This window comes from Labrus bergylta, chromosome 5, assembly GCF_963930695.1.
Source record: "Labrus bergylta chromosome 5, fLabBer1.1, whole genome shotgun sequence".
Classification (NCBI taxonomy): Eukaryota; Metazoa; Chordata; class Actinopteri; order Labriformes; family Labridae; genus Labrus; species Labrus bergylta.
In genome coordinates this window covers 22,384,399-22,403,643 of record NC_089199.1, presented here as the reverse complement: position 1 = coordinate 22,403,643, position 19,245 = coordinate 22,384,399, and the positions used below count along the sequence as shown (strand labels likewise).

At 41.8% G+C, this 19,245-nt stretch overlaps 2 protein-coding genes across 2 annotated transcripts; both read right to left on the bottom strand.

Annotated features, from left to right (window-relative positions):
* Positions 1-4,770: 4,770 nt before the first annotated feature.
* Positions 4,771-11,343, bottom strand: hgh1 (HGH1 homolog (S. cerevisiae)). The gene is made up of 10 exons (XM_020630729.3): positions 11,200-11,343; positions 10,285-10,407; positions 9,524-9,662; positions 9,207-9,344; positions 8,926-9,077; positions 8,138-8,238; positions 7,594-7,692; positions 6,008-6,099; positions 5,794-5,916; positions 4,771-5,533 (listed from the first exon to the last, which is right to left on the bottom strand). Exons 2-10 carry the CDS (start codon positions 10,392-10,394, stop codon positions 5,318-5,320), a joined length of 1,170 nt encoding a protein of 389 aa, XP_020486385.2. The 5' UTR covers positions 10,395-10,407; positions 11,200-11,343; the 3' UTR covers positions 4,771-5,317.
* Positions 11,344-13,288: 1,945 nt separating this feature from the next.
* On the bottom strand, positions 13,289-18,621 carry zgc:153675 (uncharacterized protein LOC768179 homolog). The gene is made up of 3 exons (XM_020627075.3): positions 18,319-18,621; positions 15,896-15,983; positions 13,289-14,684 (listed from the first exon to the last, which is right to left on the bottom strand). Exons 1-3 carry the CDS (start codon positions 18,325-18,327, stop codon positions 14,398-14,400), a joined length of 384 nt encoding a protein of 127 aa, XP_020482731.1. The 5' UTR covers positions 18,328-18,621; the 3' UTR covers positions 13,289-14,397.
* Positions 18,622-19,245: the final 624 nt, after the last annotated feature.

The window sequence follows — 19,245 nt, the reverse complement described above, 5'->3', positions numbered from 1 at the left end:
ACGCATCGTATAGAAGAAGAGGACACAATCACCAAGTGGTCTGAAAGCCAACATTTTGAACTGTCTAATTTGGCATTTTGGATGTCACCATCTTGTTTGTTTAGGTCTGGAAGAGACCATTTCTGCAAAAGAGGATGAATACGTGGGATGTTGGGTTAAGAGGCTCACATCGACTGGAGTGAAGACCTTGCTGAAAGCTAGTTTCACTCACCCGACAATCAAAGCAGCCAACTTCCCCGATTACATAATAATTTAAAGGTTTATAGATTTTAATTATGAGATGTATAAAAATCAAATCATGTCACAAATGAGTTCATTGGGAAGTAATTTAGCTTTGAAGTTCAATATTTTAACATGGGGCTGTATGGGGATTGGCTCTCTTTAGCTGCCAGCCTCTAGTGGTCATTTGAAGAACTGCAGTTTGTGGAAATTCATTTTACTGCCCAAGAGGTTGGGATAATGATAGTAGGCTTCGAAACGGTTAAAAAGTGAATACTGTGTGGGTTTTATTACAGAGGGGTGGTAGTCACACTTTCATCTGAGGCCCTTTATAAAACCATTTTAGTCTTGATTATTCGGTCATTTCCTGTTTTCAAAAGCTTCACATCAATGACTGGATTGTGACTCCATCCCAAAAAATCGATACAGCATAGTATTATTTATATTATATAGTATATTTTGTGTGGCGATATTATATCGTGTCATGGCGGCCAAGTACCAATTTAAATTTAATACATTTTTATGATTGAATGATATTCTTTTTTAATTTTTAACTGCTGACTGGGTTGTGCGATTCATTTTGAACAAGTTGCATTGTAAAGATTTCATGTTAAAGTTCGATTAGACTGAAATACCAACAGTTCAGATTGTGAGGTGCATGCAGCCTCATTACTGGGTTTGACTTTGATCACAGTGCCCGACAGGCTGTGAGCTTGACTCACATTGTGTAGAAATAAGATATTGTATCACAACTCTCAGCATATCGCAAAATGTTTAGAACGCAATAGAATCGTATCGTGTTAATATCGTATCATGGGGCCTCTGGTGACCACCGCCCCTACCTTTAGGGAGGTTTCATACCGTCATTGCAAAATTGGCACATTTTGGGCACTGCTTTGGTTTTTTCATTTGTGAGCACTCAGGGGCCCCCCTACTGGTTTGGGGCCCCAAGTAGTTGCCTTCTTTGTCTGTTGACAAGCAGCTCCTCTGGGTACACACTCAAACCAGTTGAGCTACCAGGACATCTCCTGGTTACCTGTAATAAACAGGGGAGTGCAGGCCGCTGCAAGAAAAATAATTGTAAATTGTAAATTGCTTAAAGAAATCATTTGTAAATTCTCTTACTATTATAGTACCTTCAGAGTGTCAGAGGGGAAGGTTGCAGTCAGTGATAAGCAGTTCAATAAAGTAACATTTGCATCATATCTTACGAGCTCATGTAAAGTCAGCCATAACTCAGGCTCTAAGAAACATAAAGGGATAGTATCATCATATGTTCACTTCATTCATTTCCAGCTGTTGTTAAAGAACGCCAGCTGTACCGTCTGACAGCACGGCCAACGTCACAGTTGGAGTGTCGGACACGTCTGTCACGTCCTGCATGTGTGTGTGTGTGTGTGTGTGTGTGTGTTTGCCCTGAAGAAACACTCCAGGAAGTGAAACAGGAAACCTCAGCGAGTGATTGGCTGGCTGAGACCCACACAGAAAAAAAAAACCTGCCCAGCTTCTCAACAGCACAGCGACGCTGAAAGCACACACGTCTTCTTTCTTTTCCTTCCTGTAGTCCGCCTCTGATGAGTACAGGTCTCAACATGTACTCATGAAGCTGCTCTCCTGACGCGGCCTAAATTATGAATTATATAAACCAAGTTCTTTTTTTTTAAGATGCATATCTCAAGGGGGAAAAAAAAGAATGAAGGGGCTTCTTTGATTTTAACTTAGATAGAAATAGTTTTGACACACTTCCTGAGCCGAACAAGATAAATTCACACCCCTAAGACTTTCTGCAAACACAGTGAGAAGCCGATCCTCTGACACTGTTCTCTGTTTGGTAACTACGGAGGATTAATGTTTAACTGAGGAGGTGCTTGATTGTTGTTTGTGCTCCTGTTTGAAGGGAGGATAACTTCCCACTGAACTTTGAAAGACAAATTAACTCCTGTTGCACTGAGCGGAATCTTTTTCCACCCCTGTGCTCGTTCATCTAAGTAGTGTGTTTTTTCTGGGGACTGTTTGACCTTGTGTCGAGGTGGAAAAACTCACAGAGGCGCTGATAAAGAAACACCTGGTCTGCGCACCGTCGAACACACTGCTCGACCTTTATAAGCTTCTGAGAATGAAATGTGCATTCCTGTGAGAGCACATGAGCAACTACTAACATTTTGACTCGACTGACATGACAGTTTCAGGAACATTTTTGACAAAGATTTAAAGTAAAAAAAAAAAAGATCAAATGTTTGGGAAGTTTTCACAAAAAAATTAAATTAGCCGAACCACAATGCTCTAATGAGAACTACTCCTATACTAATAATGTTACCGGTAACTCTAATCTGCTGACACACACAAAAAGGTTATTGATCTGCACATTAGCGTAGTAAGCCTTTCAATAGCTGCTTTCACTTAAACTAAACCTTATTATAACCTTAAAAACGTCACGTCTAAATCCTCAAGCAGCTCCTCAGAGACGTGGAGAAAGGAATTAATGTCCTCATGTACAAAAATGTTGTTAAAAGGTGAAGTGTTGTCCCCTCATTTTTGTTTAATTTCTCAAAAAAACCTCTCTTCTCAAGAGGAATCCCCTCTTTCTACTAATGTCTTCACCTTCAAACATCATCTTCACTTTGAAAACTGTTCTGACTTTACATTAAATATCTTTACTTCAGGTCCGGGGGATTTAAACTCAACACAGTCCTCACAGAGGCAGAACACACACACACGCACACACGCGCACACACGCGCGCACACACACACACACACACACACACACACACACACACACACACACACACACACACACACACACACACACACACACACACACACACACACACACACACACACACACACACACACACACGTTTAAGTTCCTGGTTTTAGTTTGTGCGTCACACTGTAAATGTTAAAGATAATTACAGCTGACAAATAAATCACTTCTCATGCGTTTCAATCTGAGGTCTCTTGAATTAATGCAGGTAAAGTCAAAACTACAAACACTTTAAGAAGACGTGAATTTCAAGTTTAGATGGGAGCTAACCCTGTAAGATACTCAAGTCTGTCTGAGACACTCTTTGAGTCTTCTGTTTATTTTCAACTGGAGAGTGAACTCATGCAGAGAGCCGAGCCGAGGTTCAGTGAGTGGCTGTGTTTTGGAGAACAGAACACAAAAGTGTGGATGCTCTGACGCCCCCTTCTGGTCAAACGGTGTCATTTAAATTAAAAAAAACTATTTTCTTATGCAATCAAAAGGCATAAAGTATAAGGCGGTATGATGATGATGGGCTCAGGAGATTCATGATTATTTCATAAATGAATAAGAGTTGTTTGATTAGGAGGTGGAAATACATCATACACAACAAATAAGAGAACTGATAGCATTTTTAAACTACAGGAGAGAAATCTTAGTTTAAAGGAGTACATTTTACCCTGCAAACTGTTAGAGAAACACTGAAAAAGAAAATCTCTGCACACATGAATGTTGGAGGAGTTTAAAACTGTAAGAAAGGCTCCCGCACACTGTCTCGCTTTGTGCTGAGATATTTATCAGATCGTACGATTTTTCTAACCTGAGTCTAACCGACCCGGTCACTGGTGCCAGGTCAGAATCAAAGAATCAAAAGCTCAAACCGACCGTGCTGAGGACAGTTCAATAAACACTTTGTCCAGAGCTCGGGAGAACATTCAATTAAGCTATATTACACAATCTGTGCAATCTCATCATATGAATTTTGATGTTATGTTGTTGATTTTACTGACCTGCTTTGCATGCAAAGATATTAGTTAGTGACAATGGAGCAATATGTATGGGTTAATGATTTACTGTGTATATTTACTTTAAAGGTCACATATCATTCTCCTTTTCAACCAGTTTAAATAAGTCTCAGAGCTCCTCAAAACATGTGTGTGAAGTTTCTTGTTCTAAATCCACTCTGATCCTGTATTTGATCATGCCTATAAACCTCTCTATTTCAGCCCAGCTCAGAACAGGCTGTTTCTGTGTCTGTACCTTTAAATATGTAAATGAGTTGTGTCTGACCACGCCCCCTCTCTGGAAGGGCTTGAGTGTCTCGGGCTTTCTCGCTCCATGTCCTATTGTTTACGGTGAGAAGGCAGACTCAGAGGGCAGAACAAACACCTAGCTGTGGGAGTGTCACCTACCTGGGGGAGGGGCTACTGCCCTTTGTGATGTCATGAAGGGAAAATCTCCAAACGGCCTGTTTGAGCACACATTTTCTGAAAAGTGGAGCAGGTAAAAGACAGAGAGGATGGACTTTTCTCATAATTGGGGGGTTTGAGGACAGACTAGAGACACATATTAGAGTTAGAGAAACATGATTGTACAGCACCTTGTTTTTTAAATGTGCTTTATAAATTATAAAACTAAGTCAAGTGAAGCTAGTGTTTTTTTATTTTACATTAAGTCTCAAGAACACCTGAGACTCTTCAGCATCCAAATACCCCCCACAGGAAATGTTTTTCCTTTTACTCCCTCAAACCTTTCCAAGACCAACGGATTTAATTCAGTTAAAGAAAAGAGATGCAGAAGATTATGAATCATTTTTGAACATGATTGTTTTATCTAAATCATGAAGCATTAAAACAAATAATGACAACTGAAACAGTGAGAATAAATCAACTGTGTTGGAGACTCATCTGCTGTCAGATCGACCTTCAAAACGAGTTCTTCCCTTCGTAGTTTTGGGCCGAGAAGGGGAAGCAATTCTCAAAAAGAAACAAAGCGTACTGTCATGTCATCCTTTATAACCTAGAATCATGCATCAAAAGTCAAATGCAGGAAGATGATGAAACTTTTGAATGCTTGCAGAAGTATTTCAGGTTTCAACAATAAGTGAAGTTTAAAAATCCATCCCTGACGTCTGTGACGAAACACAAACACTCCTCAGCATCACTCAACAGCTCTTCAGCAGGGACGCCGCTGCTTTTGTGGACCAATGGCCAGTTCTTCCTCTTTAATGTCCTTTCATGTATTTAGAAAAAGCTGTAATGAACTCACCCTGATGTCTTAAAGTCGTTTCTGAAAAGTGACAAATGCAACAGAAAAAGCCGGGAAAGTTTACTGACACCTCTCTAATCATGTTCTTCAGCGTATCAGTCCAGTTTCCTGTTCTCTGTCCGCCCCCTCTGCTTCTCTTTTCTTCCTCTCCTCCTCCTCCTCCTGTCTTATCCTCTCCTGCTCTGTCTCCAGCTCCTGTTGCTCTCTGATGTCCGCCTCCTTCAGTTTCTCCTTCACATCCTCAGGAATCTCCACCTGCATCAGGTTCTCCATCCCCTGCTCCGGCTCGTCTCCGATCAGCACCTGGACGAGCAGAGAAGTCGTCATATGTATCAGGTACACCACACTAAAAGACTTAGTCTATGAAGGCAGTTCTCAATGCAGGGCGGGTTCATCAAAGAGGTTAAAGTTCAGTTTACTCTACATTAACCATCTGTACACTTTGAACAGGTTATATGTTTTGTTTTTTTATCTATTGATTTTTTTTAAATGACAGAAATAAGTTAATCTGTTCGTCATGACAGCTTTAAAGGTTTGTTGCATGATTTTTTTTTTGTCTCTACCTGGACCAGTTTCTCGCAGGCGGCTCCGACGTGGGCGTCTTTCTCCCAGCGGTGAAACTCTCTGATGATGGGATAGACGTTCTTGTCTCTGAGGGTCGTCCTGCCGGCTTTGGTGGCTGTGAGCTGCACAACACAGACAAACAGCAAAGAGGTTAATGAGGGAGCGTGAGCGTAGGCGTGTGTGTTTCTGCTGTGTGTGTTTGTCGTGTCGTACCAGTATGAGTGTTTCCAGAAGCATCTTCCTGATGTCGGGGTCTTCTTCTCTCTTTTTGTCCTCTGGGAGGTACTGCAGGTCCACAGGCAGACCTGGACATGACATGAAATCATAGTATTAGGGTTGTGTAGCTGTGATTACTTTTCCATGTTTTAAAAAAACCTGCCCTTGCTAGTAATATGTAAATATTCTCTAATGTGCAGGTGCATGAACAGTTTACAGGTAATGTTTATTTGCATGGGAGCTCCTGAGCTCTCATGTCTCGGACATTCTTCAGGATTGTACACACCCCCCCTCGCCCCCTCAGGAGGACTTGTCATGGCAGCTGAAGACAGGCTCTCAAGTAGACGGAGCTCCCCCAACCTTCAGCATTCATGCACGGCCTGGTCCGACCTCCACATCAGCGCACCCACCAGGCCATAGTCCGGGTGCAAATCCGACTCCTTTCTGGCTCTTTTCTTGCATGTCCTTCCCTACTCACTATCTATTTCCCTGATTTCTGACTCTATCCACTGTCCTGTATCTAAAATAAATGCAGAAAAAGCTCCAAAATGAACCTTAAAAAGTGGCAAAATGAAAAAGATTTTTCAGTCCCCCGATTCTTAGAAATTTGCAGATTTGGACAAAGCAGATATACATCATCATTATTAGCAGATTTTGAGATTACCTCACTGAGTGTGACATGTTCAGAGGAGTCAATAGATGAGGGGAGATCTGTAAATGTTAAAATCTATTTGTGTGAGGGGGAGCCCATTGAGATGAGATGGTTTTTCTCCAGCGCTTTATCCTTCTTCTAAAGTAGTGTGAGTGAGTAACTCTTAGCTGTGGAGACGCTGATGAGTTATTCATACTTAAGAGACAATCAGCAAAATGTTGTTCAATCATGAATCTGAGCAAACCAGTGCGTCTGTGTCTCAATACTTTCTGACTTGCACACCCACTCAGCCCCACAAGCTGAAGACATTCATCAACTCTGTCACAAATATGTAGGTTCATATTGGGAACTTGAATTACAGCTCTGTGGTTGTAACCTCCGCCCAGCAGTCACGTTGTAGTTTATATCAATCATTGTTTCACACAGAATGACAGAAGAGAGAGAGAGAGAGAGCGGGGTACGAACCCGGGCCGCCTGCTTAGAAGACTATAAACTCCGTCCGTGGAGTGTGCGCAATTAACCACTATGCCACAGGCACCCCCGATTACCAAATTCTTTTTGAAATTTAAAAAATCCTTCCTGATAACTCGATCATAAGAATGGGACTGAATCATAACAACCCCATAAATCCGACCGCCTTCAGCCACGGCTGTCAGCAATGAGAGGCATACAAAGATTATGAAACATCTTGATGGGAATGTTGTTTTGAGCCAACGCTATGTTGGAAAACAAACTAAAATATGTATGTGTTTGATTTAAATGAAGTGAAATGTCTGCTAGTGCACCAGCCTGACTCATGGAGTATTTCTGGACAAACAACAGAGCTCAGGCACACAGGAGGAAATGCTTCTTAGTGGATCTCTTCATGTCTACCAAACGTATGAATCCCTTCATTTACTACAATCTTGATCTTTTAGAAACAATCATTCACCTTCATTCTCTTCGTCTGTCAGCTCCTCTGGACCGGCCAGCGGCAGCAGGAGGAAGGGCAGGATGTCCACAGCCTCACTAAGTAACCACTCATGATGATCTGGAGAGAGTGAAGAGAGGTTGAAATCAGATGACTGCAGTTCAGTGAGGACATCCAGAGTGAAGCATCTCTGATTTAACTCAAATTATAATTATTTCAGCGAACCAAAGTAAGGAACTGGTTTCAACTCAATCAAATAATAACAGATAGAAAAGTTAAAAAAACGGCCTTGAAACTTAAAGTTATCTTAAAAGCTATAGGTACAGTTACATGACTTTGCTGTATTAGCTTGTTCTGGTGCAGCTGTTGAGGTTGCTAGGCGACCAGGGGCAGCACTAATAACAAACAAAAGGGTACGGCAGATACAGCTGGTGATGCAAACAGCAAATCCTTTGTAGACCACACCGTCTCATTTTAGTGTGGCCTGATTGGTCTCCTCAGGCTAGGAAGGCGGGGTCTTTCAACCGGATGCTCCCCCCCGACATGTGACACAGAATGTGCTCACCGTGTTCAAAGCAACAGTTGCGCAGGGTGCCGATGACTCCGCCCCTCCTCACCACCGATGCCTGGAACTGAGTGAAGTGCAGCAACCTCTGGACTACACATCTGGAATACAGAGAGAAATACTGAACATAAAATCGGGAATATAAGACGCACAGAGATTTTAGTCTTTTAAGTTCTGCAAAGTCCACAACGTGCAGTTTCAGTGCTACTGTGTCGCTCTTTTAGTACCGTCTGTTTTCACTTTGTGGAGTTTGCAGTCCTACTAGCTTCAGTACGGTCGCTGAGCTTTCAGCCTACTGTACAAGTTTTGAAGTACTGACCCACAGACCGCGAGTCTCTTTGCCAAACTTTGCTGGTCACTACTAAACTTTTATATAGAAGTCTTTCAAAGAGTTGAGCTCTTCACAAGGTCTATTTACTGAACAATATACCACCCTTTTCTTTAAATGAAAGATTATGACCTCATGACAAAGCAGTTCCTCAATACAAAGCAGCACACTTCAGTTTGTCAACCTTTGAAACAAAAGCACCAGATGTTACACTGATTGCAAGGAGAAACAGAGTGGGGACTTAAATATTTAACGGATGCAGTGTGGACAGCGAGCCTGCAATCGTGCGCGATGCTACATCCACCGTTAGGAGACGGTGTAATGAAGCTGATTCTGATTTTACATTTGTAGAAATCGACACATTTTTCCAAAAAAAAAAAATGGTACGATATGACATTGTTAACATAAAAACGAGGGTGCACAGATGTTCCCCTCTGTCTAGACATCAGTTATCAGTCACCTGTCTTTGTCCAGCAGGTAGTTTCTGGTCTCGGGCAGCTGGGTCAGGTTGGACAGCAGAGGACCCAGGTAGTGGAGTTTGGCCTTTTTATTGTAACCTTCAGTGCAGAAGATCTCGACCAGCTGAGCCAGACCGACTCCCTCCTGGAGAACCTGAAACAGCAAAGACACTCTTTATCTCCCAGAATCCTGCACTGGATTTAGAGAGGATTAGCGGACCTGTGAAGGATTTACTCTCTTCCCCTCTCCTGTTAAATGTCCAGACCCGTCACTCAGACCCACCTTGAACACAGTCTTGCAGGTCTTCTTGTGGCGGCTCAGGTTGGACAGGATGGTGCAGATCTGATCAGAGAACGGGTACTCTGGATCTTGTAGGTTTTTTAATAACACTGGAAGAATGTTGACATCTGCCACCAAAACCTGAATGAGACACAAACAAAAACACTTACTTCCTACTTGTTTGTCTTTATCAAAAATTCAACACATCTCTGTTAAGTTGTGTGTATTGTTCTATTTATGACAACAGCCTCTCACTATCAGTCGCTCAGAAGGCCCATGGGTGTTTATTTGGGATTGGATGTTCAATGAAGACCGATTACCTGATGCAGAGTCTCGTCAGCTGTCAGGTTGATGAAGACGTGGTAACAGTCCTTCACTATGGCGATGGAGGGGTCTGACGTGAGAGCGAACAGGGCCCTTAGTAAGTCTGGTTTAGAGCGGAAGAAGCGGCAACCATCACTGAAAAAGAACAAACAGGAAACAGTGAATACATTAGTTAACGTTTAAGATACTGACCCAGGCTCAGAGCTTGAGGAGGAGGGGGACATCCACCCGCGCCCCCCACCCCCCGACAGATGTTCATGTGTTTATTTTCTGTTATGTCAAGCATGTGTTTCTTTAAAGGGATATTTTGGTATATTCAGTGTGTGCTGCAGGTGGAGGAACACGTATGTGGTGTGCTGAAGCGAAGTGGCTCGCTAGCGGACCAGATATGATGTGTTGAGAACATTCTCAATTCAGCGTACATTTACCCCGATGTTGATTTTTAACTCTGTTTTTCTGAAAATTAGCAAACAACCCTGTCTTTTCACCTGTAAAGCCTAGCTTCAGTGCAGGCGTGTACACCTGGCTGAGAGAATTTAGGTAAGGAGGCGCCGTTTTGATGCTGTATTGTAAGCGAGCAGCAGGGTTTTAAATATCATGGGAGCAGTAACCGGGAGCCAGTGGAGGGAGATGAACAGCGTAGTGACATGTGCTATTTTGGGTAGACTGGAGAGCAGAGAACTTAAACAAGGGCCAAAAGCTGCCGTGTTACATTAAAAAGTTACAGTAGGCTACACGTTCTTCCTCAGTCTCCTACCTGTGTGCTGACAGGCCCAGGATGTACCCTGTGGCCTGTCCTTTGACATCAAGGCGCGTACCAGGGCCCAGGAAGGAGAGCAGCTCCGCAGCCTCAGATTCACTCAACATTTTCTACAAGTGTCTGAAAAACAGCAAATAAAAGGAAAAAAAAAAAAGTGGTTCAACGAGTGACCATGTTGGCAGCAGACTTTCAGGGAAATACATCTGTGGTTGTTATAGTTACAACAGATGTTGAAGACAGAGAGTGCCCCTAACAAATGTCTTTATGTGTTTTTTCTTATATGTGAAAAACTAAACAAAGAGGCATTGGTAGTAGGGACACGTTCACTCTTTAACATCTCAGTGGATCACAAACTTCCTGACTGTCAGGTGAGACAGCAGGTGAGACAGCAGGTGAGACAGCAGGTGAGACAGCGGGTGAGACAGCGGGTGAGACAGCAGGTGAGACAGCAGGTGAGACAGCAGTTGAGGCTGGGGAGGGTCACATCCAGCACTGGCACCCTGCAGGTATTTGTTGTTGTCACTGACAGCACAGTCTGTCAAAGTCAAATACCTTGTGAGCATCACTGGCCAAATCTGATTCTGATTAACCTCTGCTGTAACCACGACAACCACAGACACGCTCGGCTAGAAGTCACCAGTTAGCACGGTCACTTTTTACACCGTAACACTTGTGAAAAACTAAATTACTCACAGTGAGTTTAATACCAGCATTTGTAGACTTTGAAAAGCTTTATTCATACATGTTTTGATGTTGGAGATCTATGTAATCAGCTGACTAATATATAATAACATAGCAAGTCAAATGTTACATCTACTACTGTCGTCAGCACACAAGTTCATTTCCAGAAGTTTCGGATATAAACGATGTTAGCCAAAGCAGCTGAAGCTAAATTACATGAAGATATTTTACCTTATTTCCTCACATGAAGCAGACAGTCTTCAACAAGCTGTTATCATTATTCAGTATTGTTTTCTGCTGACGTTAGAAACACATGTGGACACTCACATGTGGACACTACAGCCCCAACGAAGTCCCGCCTTACTTCCGGTTTACTTCCGCGTTCGCGACTGTTTTCTTCTTCTGTCTTCGTCTTTTGCATCTTCAAGGCTCCATGTGAGCATTACTGCCCTCTAATGTCAGCTATAAAAGTAAAAGTCTTTATTTTGACAGCTGGATAACGAGATATTTAACGTACTTATCTCATTTTACAGTGATTGTTTTTGTCAATAACCAATTATAACAAAAAAAATAAGTCTCAGAGCTCCCCGAAACATGTGGGTGAGGTTTCTTGTTCTATATCAACCCTGATCCTGTATTTCATCATGTTTATAAACCCCTCTATTTCAGCCCTGCTCAGAACAGGCTGTTTATGTGTCTGTACCTTTAAATGTAAATGAGCTGTGTCTGACCACGCCCCCTCTCTGGAAGAGCTTGGTTGTACTCGGGCTTTCTCGCTCCATGTCCTAGGCTGTATCCGAATTGCCAAGTACATACTCAATCTTTCAGTAGGCAGTAGCTACTATCCGTGCTGTATACTGTTTAGTACTTACTATTCAGTATGCGCGCACAGTAGGCAGATATTTGTTCCTACTTCTTCTGATTCATTCAGTAAGGAAGTGACGTCATTTACGTTTCCTGAACCGACCGCATTCACCCGTTATTTTTGTTGAGCTTTATTCAAGAAGAGTAATGCTCATATACAGTCAGGTAAACAAAAAACAATACTACAATGTAAATCAAGTAAAAGGCAGATTAAATAACTAAATAACATACAGTACATAAAGGAAAGTACAAATGAAAGACAGTAATATACAGAATATAAAATAAACCAATAAAGACGCATTTAAATAGTTAAATCATTATTTAAATAGAGGGGGAAAGGTTTTATAATAATGCAGACATTTGTTATATTTTCTGTTGTTAATTTAAGGTAGTGATTTCAGTCGGGACTTTAACTCTAGATTAAAAATTGATTAAATTAATCCACCTCGTTTGTTTTGATTTGGAGGCGGACGTGGTGGAAGTGACGATTTACGCTTAATTTCGCACAGCATTGTGGGTGGTAAAATACAATTCATTTCCTGAAAGCACGCATCCGATCCATACTGCATAAACCCCGGAAGTTAGTATCCATACTGAAATGTTCAGTATACTGAGGTGAACCCAAAAAATGCATACTGAATGACCACGAGAGTTCAGCATACTGAAACTCCTACTGAATAGTACGTACTGCATACTGAACTGTGGCTATTCGGAAAAGGGCCCTATTGTTTACGGTGAGAAGGCAGACTCAGAGGGCAGAACAAACACCTAGCTGTGGGAGTGTCACCCACCTGGGGGAGGGGCTACTGCCCTTTGTGATGTCATGAAGGGAAAATCTCCAAACGGCCTGTTTGAGCACACATTTTCTGAAAAGAGAGGCAGAGAAAAGATGGAGAGGACGGACTTTTCTCATGACTGAGGGTTTGAAATGTAATACCAGACAAATTATTTGATGGGCACATTATTTTTTATATGTAGCTGATATAACATTACAATGTAAACTGCTCATGACCTTATTCTGGCACGTGGATAAAATTGAGGTTCAGCTGTGCTTCTGTTTACCTGCATCCACTGACTATCAGGTATCTTATTTCTCCCATGCAGGCCTAACAACACCGACATGAACAGACGCTCACTGGAATAAGCTTTGCATGCAAACCTCTTTTCAGGGTTAATAGCAAAAACCACAAAGTCTCATCGATGCACAAAAAGTTAGCCAAACATCTGCAGCTTATTTACTGTTCTTGAGAGTGTTGTCTTCTCATCCAACTCGGGGAGGTAACCTGCAAAGGAATGCTGCAATGTGCAAAAAGAGGCTTAAAGAAAAGGACTGCAAGTTGTTGAGAGTTGATTAACAATGACTTAAGAAATAAACAGGTCTGCAAGAATTTAATGAGAAAGGAAACGACACATCACATGTTTGAGTTTTAAAGTGTTAACAAGAAAACAGTGCAGCTTTAACCTTTCAAACTACTTTATTGATATATTGAAAAAAATAAGACACTAACAAAACATTCACAAAGTTTAGGCCCATCAGCAACAGCTCTCCCTCGCTCCAAATGTTGCATTGAAATGCTGGTATTTCATTAAAGCTCAAGAATGTGTTGTCTGTACCAAAGCACTCACAGCTTTCACCTCCTGATTAAAAGGTACAGGTCAACATTTCACCGACTGAACAGTTCAGACAACAAAGGGCACTTTTTCTTTCAAAGAAGCAAGAGTGAGTCAAATGGTACAAAATGTTTTGTTTTCATGAATTTTGGTCAAATGCAGCAATTGAACATTTCACACAAACTGAAAACTAAACATAGCTGTGGAAAAGGCCTGAGCCTGTGTTTATGATTGCGTCAACAGTCTTCAGACATTCATTTCAGAGAAGTGTTCAAACATGCAGCTCTGAGGCTGCCGGGTTAAAACTCCGCCTCGGGCTCTTCCAAGAATGAAAGGAGGTCAGACACAGAAGGCTGCCGACTGAAGAACGTTTCTGATCCCCCCCCCGCTTCCAGCACTGAAACGTTTAATTTTTCATTGAACAGCAAACACTTAACTCGTCAACAGCACTTTAATACATGTTTTAAAAAAAAATTCAGCATCTTAATTCAGAAACATATCACCAACATATGTGTAGTTTTGAAAAGAGTGAGGAGGAGAAAAAAGGAGGACTGGAGACGCCTCAGTCCGGATTGTAAACAGATAAAATATTCATAAAGTCGTCCAGGTGGAGTCCAGTCCATGTCACCTGCCTGAAGCCAGAGATTCACTTCCAGAATTTACAACTCCATGTCAGAGAAGGAGAGCTTTCAATGAAATGTTTGACTGAGAGTTTCTTGTAAATCTTGGTTGTCATGGTAACGGAGCACTACTTGTATTATCTCGCACTGAGTGTAGCATCAAAGTCTGGATCTCTGCAGACCGAGGAAGGTATCAGAAGGCACTGTGGAGTTTGACTGACAGGTAATCAGCTGGCAGTCTCTTTCTGTTGGCTCAGGGCGGGGCAAGTCCATCATCATCATCATCATCAATCATCAATCATCATCATCATCACCATCACCCTCCTCTCCTTCTTCACTCGGCCTTGTCTTTCCTCTTGGATGTAAACGGGACTTTGCTGGCTACCGTCGATCCCACCGAGGAGACGCCGCCGGCCACAGCAGACACCCCGCCCTTCACCAGCCCCACCCCCATCGAGGGCACCGTGGTTACAGCCGACTTGCCGATCTCCAGGCTCTTGCCGCCCACCCAGACGACTCCGCCCACCGCGGCACCCACGACTCCCTTTGTGACGTTGAAGAGGCCGCCAGTCACTCGCCACATCATGCCGGGAGCAGGCACCTCGTGATCCTTCCCAGGATCTAAAAACAAATCAAATATCGTTTTGAGTTTTAAAATGTCACACATGTTTTCCTGAACAATGTCTCAAATAAAAAGACCAAAAATCATGAATTACAAGCAAAGTTCAACGCACAAACCGTTCAGAATTCAGTAGCTCTTACATTAAGAATTTAGAAGAATATAAAAAAATAAAACTAAACACAATAGAAAATAATATAATAGATGTTTAAAGCTATTTACAAAGATATATTAAAAGGTCACACATTGTGTAAAATCCACTTCACCATGTTTTTCTAACTCTAACATGTGTCTCTAGTCTGTCTACAAACCCCCCAATGATGAGAAAAGTCCATCCTCTCCATCTTTTACCTGCTCCACTTTTCAGAAAATGTGTGCTCAAACAGGCCGTTTGGAGATTTTCCCTTCATGACATCACAAAGGGCAGTAGCCCCTCCCCCAGGTGGGTGACACTCCCACAGCTAGGTGTTTGTTCTAACCTCTGAGTCTGCCTTCTCACCGTAAACAATAGGACATGGAGCAAGAAAGCCAGAGACACCAAAGCCCTTCCAGAGAGGGGGCGTGGTTAGGCACATCTCATTTACATATTTAAAGGTACAGACACAGAAACAGCCTGTTCTGAGCAGGGCTGAAATAGAGGGGTTTATAGGCATGATCAAATAAAGGATCAGAATGGATTTAGAACAAGAAACTTCACAAACATGTCTTAGGTGATCTGAGACTCATTTAAATTTGATTAAAAGGAGGAGAATATGTGACCTTTAATAATATTGAAATATTCCCCTGCATAAGTAAAAGAAGGAAATGAAGGAGTCACCCTCATCTGTACCAAGTTTTGTGGCAGCATTTATAATATGTTAGAGTGATATTGGTGTGTCTTTTAATTGAGGCTTTGAAAGAAGCTCCTGATGGTCTGATTCACCTGGTGAGTAAACTGTCATCATGGCCGACAGCTTTGCTGAAAACACATTTCTGCTTCATCCAATAACAGGAGTGATGTTTACAGAGAGCAGCAGCGGGGGATTAAAGTCCTGCAAAGTGTCTCGGTGCAAGGACACAAATAGCAGTTTGCTGCTTTTACACAAACACAAAAAGTCCCCTGATAAACGGTCTGCTTCTGAAATAGCAGCAAGCAACATGTGAGCACAGATTGCACCATATTCCCAGCTGATGTTTCAGCGTTTAGCCACAGCCAGGGGAGCACGCTGCTTACCCTCTGTGGGCTCGATGGGGGCGGGTTCAGCCTCCTCCGTGGCCAGGCTGGTGCCGGGTTGGGGCTCCACGTTAACACTGTTCACATCCTGCAAAACACAAGAAACACCCCGGGAGTGAGTTCCTCGTCTTTACACAAAAACGTTTAAATACAGAAGTCAGGCTGTTGTCATTTTGATCCCCGTCTCTTTCATCAGGTCCTCAGTTCAATAACAGCAACGTTCAGTCTGGATTTAGTCAGACAAAAGGTTAAAAGCATCATTTTCACAGAAAGGGCAAGGAGGCTCTTGTGAAATATGCTGGTTGCATTATGAGAAACAAAGGCTTGACTCATACTGGGAACCGAACATCAAGACATCCACGCCTCGTCTGCACAGACTGGATTAGTTTTTATCTTCTGCAGAGCACATCCAAAACAAATGTTCCACATTCTTTGTGGTCAAAGTTTTTTTCTCTCTTGAAGGCTGCAATTTGGTGAGGAGGGCAAACGCATGAGTGTAATGTTGTGTTGTTTTCATGCGTAATTGCCAGAAGGGGGCGTGTCAGTGGGAGTGGCCTACAGTAGAAATTAGCAGAATTTATGAAACCATGTTTGAGCTCTCGTGTCGGTGGAACCGTTACTACAAACGGCTGGTGTGTAGTTTCACCCCGCTAACCGCAACAGCTTCCAGTGACGCAAAAATCGTCATTTTGCGTCACTGGAAGCTCCTTATCAGATTTAGAAATACAAAGATTTCCCATCTCAGGGGAAAATGAGGGCAGGATGCACGACCATTCAAAAATACTACCAGGTTTCTAATGATACAAAGCTTAATGCAAATGGAGGAAGTATCCCTTTAAGTCAATCTGTGATTCTAAAACTGCACAAAGCTGTGATTGTGATCGTAAATGTTTGTTAGTCTCTGTAAGTCCCAACATGCCCCAGTAACAGCTCTGTGATTGACTGGAGACCAAACAAAAAGAGAACTCTTTCACTGCCTTTTTTTCCCTTTCAAAATAAAGTGTTCTGTTCACCTGAATTACAGATATGAGTCTCTTGTCTCGTCAGCATGGCTCACGCCTCACACCCAGTGAAAACATGTTATTATCTGACACACTAGCCACACAGAGACGACGTACATTTTGAAAATTGGGGCCCTTTGGTTTCTGTAAACATTGTTTGTTTAACACAGGGTGTCTTGTTAGTTCAGTCAGTAAGGTTTGAGTGCATGCAGTATTTAATGAGACGACATTTCACCTGGGGTTCCCCCTCGTTCTTTTTCACCTTGAAGGAACTGATGATGCAAGATTACATTATCTGACTTTATGCTCGTTTTAATTTAATTTAATGTATTAAATCAAGGTTGTCCAAATGTTCGATATTTATATACGTTTCCACAGGTTTTAAAACAATACAATCTCCATCATTTTAATGTCATGAAGCTTTATAAAACAGCAGATCTTCATACGCTGCCCTGAGAGAAACAGAGCACAGTCTAAATTGTACAAATACGCTGGCAGTGTTTCTGTGCTGAAATGTTCTCAACCTATTTGTGCAATTTAGACCGTTTGCCTGCGATTTTTGGTCATTAAAAAGAATAAATTATCCAATATGAGGTGGTTAGGACTTTTATGTGTGTTGCCTTAGTAACGACGGATATCGAAATCGTTTGATTTTTTACTAACATCATATCTAAGTTTGATATTCTGGTACATGACATAACACGCTCAACAGGTGTCTGCTTCACTGACAGGTAGTCTCGTCATCATGCTTCATTGTTGCCTTAACCTTTTTGACCTGTGACCCTTCAGATTAAAAGATCCCTCCCTCTCGCCACCATGACTGTGTGCTTTTCTAAATGACATGTAGGAGCTTCAAATAAGCGCATACTTCACATTCTTCGTGCAAAAATAGAAACGCCAATTTCCTACAGTATGAATCATCTTAAAGAGGACCATCACCCCACCCCCTGTTTTTTTTTTCTTCTTCCTGTGACCCACATACGAGGCCTGTATCTTGAGGTTAAAACCAGTCTTGCAAGGTCTTTATATACATGTGTTGCTCCAAGTGGATCTGTCCGCCAAACTTAAAGTCAAAATGTGCGGTTTTTTTTTTTTTTTTTAAAGGGAACATTTGGCAAAGCTGGGTCATACTTTGGGTAACATTAGCAGGAGTGTGACGCCTCTCTTACAAAGCTTATACAAGACACAAAAATGCACTTTTAAGGAAGAGCTGATACAACTCGCACCCTCTGAAGAGGATACAAATACAAAAAATGATACACCATGATATCAAAACTCAACATAATCATGTAACCTCTCGTTTATATAAATGCACTCATAGCCTAGAGATTGCATGCCTTCATAATCCCGTCACTTTGAAGCTGTTTTAGAACCACATTTTCACTTATTTTACATTTAATGAGGATGCTGCCTGGTCCTTACCTTCACCATTGTTCCAGTGTTTCTCCCGCAAACACACCTGGCACAGAAACTTCGAGACAGGAGCGGCTTCTTGTTTCAGCCTCCGAACCAAACTGTGCTGTAAAAATGAGTGAATTTCTCTCTCTGTCTCTGTTTGTGTGTAAAAGCTGCTGCTCGGAAGTGTCTTCGGTCTTTTTTCTTTATCGCATGAATGTGCTGCTGTCTAACTTCTGCTCTCTCTCTCTCTCTCTCTCTCACTTACAGCCACAGCTACGCACCTCTCTTTCTCTGCTGCTGGTTCTGCCGACGTGGCGCCCTGAACCACCACATACACACATATACATACACACATCCACGTAAACACACAGAAGTCTCGCTGCACACTCGACGACACACTCTGCTTCCGTTTCAGACCTTCAAAGTAAAAATGTGTTCCTAAAGATGAGGTGGACTACTTTTGGGGTGACAAGGAGGATGCCAAAGTGACGTTCAGGAGTCAAGAGTTAATACAAATTAAATAATTAAAAGAAAGGACACAATATTTATTTTTATATTCATGATTTTTTTTTTTAAATTAAAAGCATATTTATAAATGTTTTATTTTATAAATAATTCATGACTTTTGCTTGATCTTTCTTTTTTCTCTTGCTTTTTGCTCCTTTTATGCACAGAAATAATACAGGAGAAGTAAACATATGCCTTATTTTTATTTTATTTTATACATTTTCTTTTTATCTAGCCTAAGTATAAGGACAACTGAAACGCAGACTCCTACATTTAAGACATTCAAAATCTAACTAGACTAAACAAACAAAAAATTCAACAGTTTGCATGTAGAAGATATGCTGGAGGATTACATCAAAGGTTTGTCCTACCTAAAACTTTTTTATGGTAAACTCAATCCACAATTTCCAAATATATGTCAACCTTTTTTGGGCAGTAAATGAA